This window comes from Platichthys flesus, chromosome 20, assembly GCF_949316205.1.
Source record: "Platichthys flesus chromosome 20, fPlaFle2.1, whole genome shotgun sequence".
In the NCBI taxonomy this organism is placed as follows: domain Eukaryota; kingdom Metazoa; phylum Chordata; class Actinopteri; order Pleuronectiformes; family Pleuronectidae; genus Platichthys; species Platichthys flesus.
Genome location: NC_084964.1, coordinates 7972002 through 7986513, shown reverse-complemented (window position 1 = coordinate 7986513; position 14512 = coordinate 7972002). Strand labels below are relative to the sequence as shown.

General features: G+C 41.6%; 1 protein-coding gene across 2 annotated transcripts in view; it reads right to left on the bottom strand.

Annotated features, from left to right (window-relative positions):
- mrtfab (myocardin related transcription factor Ab) overlaps positions 1 to 14512 on the bottom strand; it is a 43817-nt gene that overhangs the window by 25660 nt on the left and 3645 nt on the right. The window contains exon 3 of one of the 2 annotated variants that reach the window (XM_062413814.1): positions 12202 to 12385. In XM_062413814.1, the coding sequence (XP_062269798.1) occupies positions 12202 to 12325 (124 nt within the window). In that variant the 5' untranslated portion in view covers positions 12326 to 12385. Of the gene's footprint in view, positions 1 to 7718; positions 7967 to 12201; positions 12386 to 14512 lie in introns of those variants that run through there. The other variant, XM_062413816.1, reaches the window with a different exon arrangement.

Below are 14512 nucleotides of genomic sequence, written 5' to 3'. Positions count from 1 at the left end.
CGTGTTCTTCAGACCAGCCCAAAACAATTACCCCCCTGCATTCCATTAACCTCTAAGCAAAAATAAGCAGTTCTGCAAACCTCCCCAGTCACCACCAACAAACAAGACCAGGCAAGTCACACGAGGAGCGAGTGAGGAAAATGTATTCAACATGTTGACCATGAAGTTCTGTATTTATGGTTGCGCCTCTTCCATGCTATATTTAGATCATGGAACCAAATAAAATATTCTATCACAATGTGACTATGAAATTTAAGGACGTTTATCAATGTCTCCTCTTTACTTACTCTCCTGCGAGTTTGCAGCAGAATTGAGATAGTATGGTAACAATTCAAATCTATTGTTATATAGTCAATCAATTTTGTCAAGCAGAAAGTTGGAATTGTTGTTTGAGATATTAGGCGTCTTTTTGCTTTAACAAGATATTTCCGACACTAAAATAAACAAACTTTGTACTTAATTCTGTATACAGGATAACCAAAACAAAACAGGACCTGTTGAGCAACCAGCCAGACTAAATGTCGGTCTCACAGGTCATACCAGCGATTAACATTCCAGGAGTGAAAACTTAAGGTGTTTTTTTCCTTAACTTCCTGGTCCCTCACAATCGCTCTGCTATGGAATTTACCAGCACTGTTTGAATTTGGCTGTGTCTCAACACTGACATCAGGCCCAGGTTGTTTTTGTGTTGATCCAGAGACATTTCTGAACCGTAAAGAGGCATAGCCTGAGGAGTCTTGTTAATGCTATCTGAACAGAGGTGCTCACACTGAGGAGACTGACAGCTGTATGGCAGCTGTGTGTTTACTCATTAGGAACAGAAGTGGAATCTGGCAAAAAACCTTGATGTAAATGCTGCAATAGCAATCCTGCACTTAATCACTTACTGTGTTTGTACTGGAAGAGCACAAACACAGAGAGTTTGTCCTGGAAGATGTAAACTCACTGCCAGGAGCTTGTAAGCCAACACTTCATGTGTTTGCAGAAGAAGCAATAGTTACATTACATTTCATTTAGCTGATGCTTTTATCCGAAGCGACCTACAATAAGTGCATTCAACACCGAGGGTACAAACCCAGAACAACAAGAATCAACAAAGTGCAATTTCTTCAAAAAATGCAAAACTACAAAGTAAGTGCCATTTAAGTGCTACTAAATTGTAAGGTTTGAAATTTTACTCAAGGTATAGTCGGAAGAGGTGTGTTTTTAGGTTGCGGCGGAAGATGTGTAAGCTTTCTGCTGTCCGGATGTCTATGGGGAGCTCATTCTACCATTTAGGAGCCAGGACAGCAATAGTCGTGATTTTGATGAGTGTTTAGCTCACAGTGAGGGAGAAAAACTGGATGCATTTTCCCTACATGACCAACACTCTTTAGCTGCATTCCGGAGAGGAATAATAATTCTCTTTTCAGCAGATAACATGGCTCCCCGCCTTCAAAGTGAGCGAAGAGTCAACTTTGTTTTACTAATTTAAAGGAGCATACTGCCAGCGTAACACAGGGCCAACAAACAAAGACAAACAACCATTCACAATTTCATACACACCTACCTCCAATTAACCTAACCCCAGTCTGCATGTGTTTGGACTGAGGTGGGAAGTTGTAGTACTACCCACTGAACCACCAAGCCAACGGTTATGTGTAATTACAGGAGATACAAGTTTATCTGGAACCCACAATGCAGCTAATAATCGGTCACTGCTCTGGGAGACCTTGATAACAACAAGTTGAGCAGGTCAGGTAGCTCAAGGTCGGTCTTTAAATTATAATTGATATTCACAACAGAATTTTTTATTCCCTCTTACGATTTGTTTTCAACATATATGATCATCTGACTGCTTGTTGGTCCAATGTTATCATAATTTTTAGAGCCATCGACAGTTCAAACTATTAAACACCCAAGTGGTAAGGAAATGTATCTTTTCTTTCTTTTTCGTCCTTCTCTCCAATTCTGCTGGACCCATTTGAAGGTGTGTTAGAAATATCTGCTGCTCATAACTTTATTACCTACATCAAGAAGGTTATACACACCTATACGCCCAGAAACAAAAATGGTGGCTAGATCCCTGGTGCTCTATGTTTGCTTACCACTGGTAGGACTCATCACAAGTTTGCAGCTACATTTATAATTACTGCACCACATTACTGTCATCTATAGGCACAACTGTTCTTCTCTGATATTTGATGGATCTTTGATCAGTACCTACTGGCCGGGCCTGTTTGTTTAATCCCTTGTAAAAAATAATTCTGCTCTCGTATTGGCCAAAATATTCGTAATACGAAAGTCGTGTGGACGAAGACTTTAATTTAAAAAAAAGAGGGAAAAATATTCATTAAAAAAATATACCCATTAGTGAAGACTAGCCTATAGTCAGTAAAAATGTGATGCTTACAAGATAGATGTCTGTATTCATATTGAATTATTCACTAAAGAAGTTCAATAATTGTAGAAAGCTCAAAGAAGCCATCTGAATGCTGGTTAATTTAGAGGTGAGGCCATTTAAAAGCCATCATACATGCATGGTCAAAGGGTCTTTGTTGACCGACCTGCAGTCACACCCACCACTGTGTCACATCTGGTCAATAAAAAGTCCAACTGAGGTCTGATTGTTCCCCGATGAAGGAGAGAGGGGCATCTAAGGCAGAAGTGTTGAATGAAAGAAGGAAGCACCGGCCAGCTGGCAGCTGTTAGCATCTGGTAAGATGAAGCTTCACTTTAAAACAGACTAGACTGAAGGAGAAGGGGAGTTGAGGTCATGCTCAGCAAATGAGATTTTCAGAGAGGAGTAAAGTCTGAGACAGAGAGAGGAAAACAGTGTGCCCGTGCTGGAAAGGGGTGTTCCCTGCTCCCTGTGGTGACGGCTTTGTAACACACGTTACATAACTCCAACATCTGAAATTCATTTTTATTGTAACAAATCCCCCCCAACCTCCTGCCCTAGTTATAGCTGAAGCCCACATTTGTTTGCTCCTTTACGGCTGGTTTCCATTTCAGTCCTGCAACAACAGACTGGAAGTTAAGACAGAGCAAAAGAGAAATGAAGAGGAAGAGAGTGTCTGAGAGAGAGAGAAGGTTTTCTTGGCCTTGTTCAAAGAAAGACTTTTTGATAATACATGTGTGTGTTCCTGCAGTGTTTTCCTCCAGTTTGATTTGTGGGGTTTTATTGGACTCCTCTTCCTGCCCTCTCTCTGTTTATTTATCTTACATCAAATGTAAGCCTGGCTGTGAATGACCGAAATGACATCAGCCTTTAATGGGGCCACAGGTTTCTAGTTTTTGTCAAATGAGCAGCTTATATAAACCTTATATTTTAGTTGCACATAATACTTGATTATGCATCTAAGAAAGAGTTTCTCCAGAGTTTGCCTTTCATATATGAACAACGCAGCAAGAGATGATGTCTCGGTGTTGTTCACAAAAACAAAATAATACAGAACCCACCAGCGGGGTATTCATTCTGAGATCATGTTCATTATTTTATTATGTATTTCAGTACATAGACATTAGCCCTTATCACTAAAAGCTCTCAAATCTTGTTGTCTTTCCAAGTTGACATCTTTGTTGGGTTTTCTAATCATGTGGTAACATCGTTTAATTTGTTTTATTTAATTGTTTCGGTTTTGCGTCTGCCGGGTGTTTGAAACATCATCTCTGGCCCACTCACTTGCGGAGAAACCGCATGATAATCTCTTGCCGTATTCTCTGTGGGCTCACTTAGACATTTTCCAGAGTTTGTACTATAGGGGGGCTGTCATGAGAGGCTGGCATTGGAAACTCCACTGTCCACAGGAAGTGACTAGGACAGATATTGCACTACATACAGCCACTCCAGACTATTTCAAGATATTATCTGAAGTTCAGTATGTTTCTGAATGTAGCTTTAGTGTCCATCCATCAAAGATTCATAAATTTAAAGTTCGCTGTGTTTTCATCAAGTTACCAAACTGCTGAAGCCAAAAAACAATGACAAGTCACCGACCCATTCACAGCACTCAGGAGTGCAGCAGTATCAAATGGCAGTGATGAGTCCTTAATGACCCTGAGTATTTCAATCCAAGCTCAAACAGCTGTGTTCTTTTGTCGGTCTGACAGCGAGTGCACACTGGTGGCCAAAGAGACGAGCAAATTAAAGAGAAAGGAACCCAGCCCTCTGGGTTTTCCCTGGTGACTCTGCTAATGGTATCTGCTGTTATCAACAAAATTTTCTGTTTGTGTAAGAAAGTCTTACTCTGGCACCAGAGGAAACTATCTCTGAGGTCTTTTTGTCTGAAAATCATGTTAAGGGGAAAAGACTCAGCATTTGACTAAATTACGGACCGAGTCATTTTCTCCTGCACATCTTACAATAATCTTACAAAACAACAGGAGTCCTGTCGGCTCACAGTGACCTCTGTTACATTCGTCTGCTAACATTAAGTGCGCCACACTTGCTGTAAGCAGGTGAGTCACAGGCTAATGGCTGATCTATTATTCAGAAACACCAGAGCGAGTTGAGTTGAAGAAGAGGGACAAATTAAACCGATTGGAGGACACATGTTTGTGTAGCTGCATCTCGGAGGAGACAGCAGGAGCTTCCAACTGCATGTACAGTAATTCATATATTTTCAAAGTAGAGGGTTGGGAGTGGATAATGTCGGTTCTGTTTGCAGTAGTGCAGCATTTAAATTACAAAATCATCCTTTACTTAGTCACTCAATTCTTGCTGCCATTTTCAAACAGTACAACAATGTCATTAACAACAATGGAGGTGTCTGAAGCTGCTTTCAGACATGCACTGAAGTCCGGACATTTTTCCAGAAAGAATTGATCCATGTGAAAAACTCAGTGGCTCTGGACGTTTTCTGCAACTTCTCCTGCCAGCACCCTAGTAAAACGTGCGAAAAATGTCAGAGTGAGCCCATGTAATTAATATTCAACACACGCAAGACTGTGCATGATGATGACATTTCAAATACGATTGGCAGGAAACTGGAAGAATACGATATTCCATTAGAATATGTGTACTTTTTGTCTGGTTTGTTTGCTAGTTTTATTGGGGCCTTTAATTCTAATTTCTCATTTGATTTTTGCCTGTTTTTATAATACGAAGCCTCCATTTGTTTTGATTCCCTGTCTCAACTCTGCCAACAAATTTGGGCTTTTATGGCCAAACTCCCAATTTTTCAGACATTTTCTATGTATAAAAACAGCGTGGGAGTGTGCAACAGAGATGGGCATCCTTATCTTCCCCATTTTGCATGTTGTAACACTGTTGCCTTCAAGTGCTTGATATAAGATCCATTAAGTGCGAGCTTTTGTGTGTGTTTATATCTTTTCAGATCACTGAGCTACATGAGTGGGCTTGTAACACTGGGTGTGCAGTCACCATGTTCCTGTTGCAGACATACGAGAGCTGATACAAATTCTTTTCTTTAGCTTTAGGCTACAGATCTGAACAGGGCTGCTTGGCTCTGCGCTCACACTTCTCATTATCCAGCAGTCATTTACTGGATCACAAATCAAACTTCTTGAGTGTGTTTGAGCTTGTTGAAATTCCATGCTGTCAGGAAAAACAGTGAAAATAGAGGGCTTGCAAAGCCTGTAAGTGCATGTCCAGATTTGTGTGTGTGTGTGTGTGTCTGTAGTGAGTCATGCAGAGTTTGTGGGTGTGTGTGGGGTGTGCGGGGTGTGCTGGACACATCTAAGATTTTAGCCAGGCAGTTGCATAAGTGTGTTTCTGCATGCATGTTTATTAGACTGAAGACAGTTAACATTCACCAACATACGCAGCATTTGGTCTTTACTTGTTCAGATCGATCTGAAAATCACCTCTGAGACTTGGGCTGCAGGTTAATACATGCACACATCCTTGTTGATCCAGTCATTTTTTGTTCCATTTTGACATTTTGTTTTTACTGGGACGTTTTTTATGTTTGGAGCATCTTGGGCGTGTGGACATTATCTAATACAATTCCAGAGTCAAGAGCAGAGAGGTGAGGAGATGTGCGACTGGATTGTGTTGGCTGCAGCGGTGTGTTTAGATAAGATTGAAACACAATCTTCCTCCCTTCCTTCCCCCACATACATTTACGCAGTGTGTATTCAGACTGTTATTTTTCATTTTGTCTTCTCTGCCCTTACATACAGCACGTTTCTTCATTCTCTCCTCCTATTCTCCCTCTATCAATCTCTCCGACTGATTCTTCCCTTCGTTCTCAGCCTCCTACACTCAGCCTGACTGAGTGCTATAGGGCCTCTGCTGCTGGCAGCCTCCCAGCTTGTTACATAACAGCACTATCAGTCTCCCTGAATCACTGCTGGGCTCGGCTAGCCCTCAGCCTGAGCTATATATCTAACTATTTTATCTAAAATACTGCTCAGCAGCCTAACACTCTGGATGTGTGGGATCAGATTACATCAGCATTTTGAATTTCTTAGAGCAAACGGATTTCTGTCTGCACTCATCACATTGTAAGTGATTGTCATTATGCAAGGATGAAAAGGGACTTTTTTTGATTTACTAGTCTGGATGATGTGGTCAGCATCAACCTCACAGAATTTCAACCTGAATCAGCGGCATTTTCTTGACCAGTCATTCTTCCATTTCTCTTACTTCAATCTAATTATAGTCCATTTGCAGTAACTCTTTCCAAGACCAATAACTTCTCATTCCCAAAACAACACAGTTTATTTATTGAGACAACAAAGCGTGACGTTCCACAAAATCACTGTTTCTCAGTCAGGCGCTGGATTCTTCGTTTCTAGACCAGACAATATAAACTTGCCTGTTTGCCTGCAACACAACGGGAAGAAGGTTTTCAAATCAACCCACTGCAGCAAACAACAGATTTGACTGTAGCTGTGATGATCACTGATATCAGAGGCTGGAGAATGTGGTAGAACCAAAACTTGCAGACTCTGTCTCACTCTCTAGGCCATGCATGATCTGGAACAATCTGTTCTGATTGAAATCAGTTGGTGATTCCCATGTAAATCTGGAGCCTATATTGCCTCCAACCTTGTTTTTCCGCCCTAGCTCCAGTCTCCGTCAGACCTGTGTTCTCTGTTTTAGTCTGGCCCTTGGCAGTCCACGGGGAGCAGGGGTGCCTTGCCTTGTCATTCTTCAATTTAAGGGGGAGGGGCTATCACTTTCTGAGAGTAACCCAATTCATGAACCACACCTTTCTATCCTGCTAAACCCCCACTCATCCGCTCAGGTCTGCCCAGGACCGACTCTGCAACCCTGTCCTCACAGCCCCCACCTGTCCCTGAAAAAAACTACATCTACACACTGCTGCATAGTGTTTGGTTTATGTGCCACTACCTCAGACCTGTGAAAGAACTGCTCCCACAGCATTATCCAATTTAGCAACATCTGGCGGTATCGACTTTTAATTGAATCTTTCCTCTGTGGCTGCAAAAAAGTTCAGCGCAGTCTCATTGTGCAACACTAATAAAGCATGTAGCAGTTTCCAATCCAAACCAGCAACAGGTTTACTTCATAGTCCTGGTATGTGTCGAAGGAAAAGTTTGTCTAAAGTTAAAGTTTTGCAGCTATAAAAGCAGAGCAGACTCATACAAATGGGTGAAAGAGATTTCAGACAACAGTGTCAATACACCTTAGATGTACTGATACATACAGGCGCTAACAGTACACCTGTACTCAGTTAGGTTTAATCATTGATACCATTTGTTCAAAGATGTGAAAGCAAAAGACACCGTAGTGAAGTGGACTTTACCTGGCAGGATAGGCATATCCCTCTGCACCATGCTGAAGGGAAGTGTCACCCTCCCAGCAAGTTCAGTGATTCATACTCCCAACACAAGCAAAGGGAACAGTGGGTGAAAACCCAACAGCGGGAGGAGGTTGAGCAGAAGTCCAGCAAGAAAAAAAAAGCCACATTTAACGCGTTTTCCTCTCACCGGCAGCTGGTACTCCACAGGCAGCAGTGCACCTCACATTCCCTGTCTCTGAATTGTCTGTCTACAAGTGTGTGCATGCCCTGCCAGAGAGGGCGTGTGCAGGTCTGTGTGTCTGTCCCTTATTGCTCCTTGGATAACAACAAGGTCCACCCATGGGCTCCAGTCTCTCCTTGGCTACACCTTCATTCCTCCCCTTCCCCTCCTGTGAACTTTTGAGGTCTTGTTAAAAAAAAAAAAAAACGTCTGTACTCTCACAGCCACTCTGGACGTAAAACGTAAGGGAAAAAAAACAAACAAGCCTCGGCTCCTCGTGTACAAGTAACACAACCCCTCCTTTCTTGCTTTTCATTTTCACCCGCTTTCCTTCTGTTGTCTCTCTGAAAAAGTTACGCAATACTGCCATTTCAGACAAGACCTCCCCCACCTCTTCTCTTTCCCTTCTCCACCTCAGAGTTTTCAATGATCTCAATCTCATCATCTTGCCGTGACTGCTTTTGTTAGCTGTGGAACAACAGAGAAGCCAGGAAATGTGAACTGCTTTGTAAGACCAGTCTCTGTTGTGTCAGCCCCTTTTGTATATCTTGAATCAAAACTCACTCTCTCCCACACGAAACACACAAACACCAGGTGTGTTGAACTTCTATCTTAGTGAGGACACTCACTGACATTATACATTACCTTGCTCCTAACATTAACCATCCAAATTAAATGCCTAACCAAAACCATAGAAAAACCTTAAAACCAAGTCTAAACCTTCAAACAGCCCATTGAAAAATCTCCTCACTTTGTAAGGTATGCTTAAAATTGTCAACACGCACACACGCACATGTGCACGTGCACACGCACCCACACTATCCTGAAAAACATGTCATCCTTCTATATATACACATACAGACATGTCTGTTTAACAGTAAATCTCCAGCACTCAACTGTTACTGGGGAAGGAACATTGTGCACTAAACAGATTGCATAACCTGCTGTCAGAGATAGAACTAAGATAATCCTTACTATGTGGCCATTCCACTGTGTGTGTGTGTGTGTGTGTGTGTGTGTGTGTGTGTGTGTGTGTGTGTGTGTGTGTGTGTGTGTGTGTGTGTGTGTGTGTGTGTGTGTGTGTGTGTGTGTGTGTGTGTGTGTGTGTGTGTGTGTGTGTGTGTGTGTATTTCTCTGTGTACTGTGTGCACGCTGAAAAACACTTGCAGCTACATTCAGTTTATCTAGCCAGTGCTGTGAAGCCAGCTTGGTCCAGGAGTACCAGCAGCAACATGTCAGTCTAGCAGAGAGAAGTGTATAAAGAACAGGGTAACAATTGGAGAGGTTGTTTAAATTTGGGAGTGGTGGCCTGAGGCTGCGTGAGAGAGAGTGGGTGTCATGTGTGGTTCTCTGAGGTAAACATGGTCCTGTGACAAGTAGTCACAGGACCAATCTTAAACATTTCTGAAATCCTGTAAACATCCGCTGAAATATTGTTCTGGAGTCATAAATACAGCTTTTTCCATGTTTACTATCCTGTGCAGCCAATGAAGTAATGCTATAGCTGCAGTGCAATAGATTTTTAATGTTTGTGTTACTGTTATTATTCTCACTTTTGGACCCCCCCAGAAGATGGTTAATCATTCACAGGGCCAACCTTGCCTATCCCTTTTCTCTCCTGACAAATCTACAGTAGGTCAACCAACTGTCTACACCAAACCGGCCACCCCACGCCCAGCTTGGAACAATGGCCGGTGTGGCTGACTCTGATATGTCAAGGTGTGTGTGTGCACATTTGAAAGGAATAGTTACACTATGCCAGGGATACTACAATACATATACGAGATAGTGTTTTGGTGACTACATCACTTGCGAAAGATACTATCTGATCTTGTGTGGCACTATACATAGAAGTGTCAACTCAACAGAAAACATCAGTTGTGGTGTGATTTTTTTTTCATGATGTAATCGGAACCAGCAACAACAGGAAACAACCTCAAAACATACTCTTGCGTAAAAGGAGACAGATGTTTACACCTCACAATGTCCCAGAGAATAAAATCACACCTTCAAATGTTATAAGACTTGTTATTTCCAATAAAAAATAATAACTAGTAATCAAAGTAGTTGTATAGGTACATTTAGTTCAACATAAACTTTAAACATCGGTTTGTGTTGACATCCCGTCACCAGGCTTAGTTCATATGGGGTCATATTTTGGAGATGTGCCCTCAGGTTGCAGGTGCTGGAAATGCCAACTGTAGAGGACATAGCCTGCGTACAATGTTTTCCGGAAGCTCCACAACTGTGTCATCTACTGACCAAAATCTTTGACAGGTTTGAGCCTGAAGTGCTATTTACTCTCTGCAGTCAGGTTGGGTTGTAAACGCTGATCATTACCACACAGGCGTTGTTGCTCATTTCACTTTCACCTACATTTATTTTTGTAATAACAGAGGGTGATGTTTGTGTTAGTGACTCCTGTCCTGCGTGCAGTGCATTCAGTGCAACAGCAAAGGCCCACTCGAGATCTCATGAGGCGGACGTCCACAGCAGTGCTACTTTTTTCTTGATCGAATGTCAATTTTCAAGATGTCATTCAATTGAAAACAGCTTTAACTAAAACAAACAGCACCATCCACAAAAGCATATTGACTCTGTATCAGATTTAATCCCCACTCAGACAAAAAAAATACATATCACTTGACCACTTGCATACACTGCTGCTTAGAGGAATTCCTGGAGTAATCGCTCATCTCCTACTCAAGTAAACAATTTCATTGTAAAATTCAGAATTTAACTGCACGACAGCTGTTAGCAATAGGTTCAGCAACACTTGAAACTGATTATCCATGTTGTGTTATACACTGGTAGCCGGACGTTTTCGTCAGAAAGGGGGTCATGTGATATGGGCCTATCAACGAGAGGTTGCGAGTGTCTATCTCATAGTTTCCAAACATCTGTTTCTGCCGGTAGCGAATTATTTATAATAGTTTTGAAACTAAACTGAGGTCAGCAGCATTTCCATACTCTTGTTTTAAAGGCTGAATTTGGCAAACCAAATATATCAATTAATATAACTCAAGTTCCGCACGGAGGTTTAAAACACAGGGAGGTGATGCAAGTGCCAAGTGCTTTACGCTAACTCCAGACAGTGTCTTACATCCTCACAGCAAACATGAAGCACACTCTAATCTCCTGTAATAGAGGTCAGTGCAGAGGAGCAAGCCAATTAGGTACAGCAGCTTCTCCACTCCCTTCTTTCTGGAGTCTTCAGTGCACACAGCATTCACCTCAACACTTTAATTTATGTCTCTCTTGCCTCAGTTGTACAAGATGTACAGACACATCTGACACTTAACTTCTGCCTCTCACAGAAGTGGTTCTTCTGCTTTCTTCTTAGCCCAACTTATGTAACATTCACACTTGTTTGTGGCTTAGTGGATTTTTGGCTTGAAATCAATAATCTCTGTGAAAGATGAGTAGTCATGTACATTTTAGCTGGATGAAAGAACATACGAGTACAGATTCTGTAACAGGAGGGCAGAGCGTTTCCTGCATGCACTAGCTCAGATGAAAACTGTCCATACAGTCTGAAATCTAGTGGACAATGGCTCCTTCTTCAAAACATTCAACCGTGTGAAGCTGCAGGAAACCCTTTATGGAAATTATTTAGTTTCTGTGTTTTGGGGAACTTAACAAAACCAGGTCAGACTTGTGATGAGAGTCAAGAGTCAGGTGGTAGGGCAAAAGGGCAACATGCACACACACAATGGGCCCATATGGCTGCTAGGCTGCTGAATTGCATCTGATTACAAAGAACTGGACATAACATGAAAGCCCCAGTAGAGTGCTGCAGGCGAGTTATGATGCAAGTAACATTAGGAAAAAAACTGTTTCACTGACAAGTAAAGTCCATCATGCTCCTTACCGAATGATGGCTCTTATGTCAAATGTAAAATATAAATATACAATATTTGTACGCTAAATAATTTGTTTATGTTAAAGTGTGTTTTCATCTTCATCTGCCTCCGGCTTTGCTCAAGTGATAAATAGCTTACTATCAAAAACATGCTAAGAAGTTATTGTGGAAGCCGATACACTGTAGAGCAGTTTAAACAAACAGGCCAATGCCAATTTGTCCAGCCATAACCATACTTGTGAATTCAACAACAAAAAAGGTTGAACAGTGAAAAGTTGAGATAAAATGAGCATTATTGCCAAATGACTGTGTGCGACAACTCATCTGACCCGTTCATTCAAAACCAACATGTGACATGTGGGCATCGTCCAAGAACCAATAATGTATGTGCAACACCGCCTCACCGTTCTTGCGCTCCTGTAGAGGCATCGTGTTGGGAAGCGGCTGGAGGCTCAGCTCCTGAAGGTCATCAGCCACTGCCTCGCTCTGAGGGCTCGGGGCGAAGCCTTGCGCCCCAGTCACTTCCATACTTTCAGGACTTGGCCCCTCCCCTCTGGGTGGTTGTGATGTAGCCAGGGCGACAGAGACCTGTGGCAAATATGAGAACATAATAGTAAGTGGGATAGTAAGGCAGATCAAAAGTCTCTATTTGATAATTAGGGCAACTAGGAAGAAACAGGAATAAGTTTTTTATTTCATTGTTTTCTGCCCAAACTGCAAACTGTAAGGTTTTGTCTTATCTCAGAATCTAGTTCAGAACATCTGAATGACATGTAAAGGACAGAAAAATGGTATAAGTGCAAAGTTCCCATGGTATTATTGGACAGGCGAACATTATATCTTAGTTATTGAGCATGTACTTTAGATTGTTTGGCTCTGTGCTAAATAGAAAACATAATGTCATCAGGTCCACAAATGAAATACATAAGGTGCTATAGAAAAACTATGAAAATGAGCCTTGGATGTCACTGCTTCAACACTTAGTTAATGTAAATAGTGACATCTGGTAAATGGGCTACATTTATACAGCAATTTCAAAGTCTCAACAATCGCTCAAACGCTCAACACTGTGAGTCACATTCATCCACTCACACATTCATGCTCCTCCATCACATTCACACACTATGCACAGCCACGACTTGCCCAAGAGTACGTCGCCGGGAGAAGCCAAGGATCAAACCATCGACCTCCCAATAATTAGATAAGCCGCTCTACCTCCTGATGCCCTAATTGATTAATCAGTCAGGCCTATATCAGGCATTCTGCGATAATCAGCATTGTCCGATGCCTGTGCTTACAAGGCTAAAAACGACTGCAGGCACATCAGAAAAGATTTATTTTATACCTTTACATTTCTTGATTACTTGTGGATATCTTTATTCAATTTAAAATAAGAAATTCTTTAAAATCCTTTTATAATTTTAAATAAAACCAACTTTATACGGTATACGGCATAATAGATTAAGATCAGACGTGAGCCAACTTGCCCTCTTAGCTTTCGGCAAACCAATTATTGGTCGTTAAAAAAATATACTGTACTTTCACGGTTTTCCCTTCCACTATAAAACTTAATTGCAGAGCATTTTAACACAGAGCCCTATTAAAAATGAGCAGAAAATACTACGCTCATTACTGCTGGGGAGAAAAAGGAAAAGCAATAATGGCTTTACCGCATTGGTTAGATTAATTTACAACAAATTCTCTTTTTGAATGGAGAGGACACCAGTGTAACTAAATGCTGCATTATGGGTTGTTTGTAGCCTGGACATTGCTCAGACTGTGTGAGTGTCTTCAAACCCGACTGTCGTGAGTCCCTCAGAGTTAATCAGCCTTGGCTTTAAGGCTGATTAAAAAGGCGTCTGTGACGGCAGCTGTGACATGTCCCGCTGCCACAGAGGACATAAACTCATGATGAGTGAACATTTGTTCTTTAGAGTCTCCTGAAGTCTTTACTGCAGAAATAAACCAGCAAAGAAATCGGTAAACAGCCGAGACTTACAGCTGTCACACATGTGGTGCTCAGAAGGAAGACTGTTGTTGAAAATAATAATGCAGGCGAGGAATTGACTCGCTATAGTAACTCAGTCAGCTGACCAGTGGCCACTGGGAAAGTGAGCTGTCTGCTGACGTCTTGCCGAACAAGAATTTTGGACCGCAGCCAAACGCTGTTACATTGTCAGATGGTCTTGGGAGGCTGAAATTCAAAACATTGACTATAGGTCTTGTTTTGTTTTGTTGTTATTTTGGATGGAAAGTTCAAATCAGGACATGGAACTAATATCATCAGTGATAATATTGGTGTTTATTTTTCTTCCAGCCAAAACCTGGGGAAAACCCTAACTCTCCAGTGTGAGACGTAGAAACCTTATATGGCAAAAGAGTGTAGTAAATATACCCTTACATCTGATCTAAGAAGCCCCTCCTTTGTTCCACAAGCACTTGTGGACTTGTACTGTATGTTCAGAAATGTAATACACTGGATTGCCTCTATTGGCCAATCAGAGTTGAGTTTGATACAAAAGAATGTAATTTAAAAAAAAAAGGAGATAAATGGTACCCAGGGTTCTTTTACAGGCAACAGCAAGTCAGGGCCAGGAAACTGAGCACCTTTCTTTCTCTCTCTGTGATTCTCACGCCCAACCACACACACATGTAGACAAACAACTGAGAGATGAGTAAGAATTATGAGGTTTCAAATTAAATCAGCCAACAGAG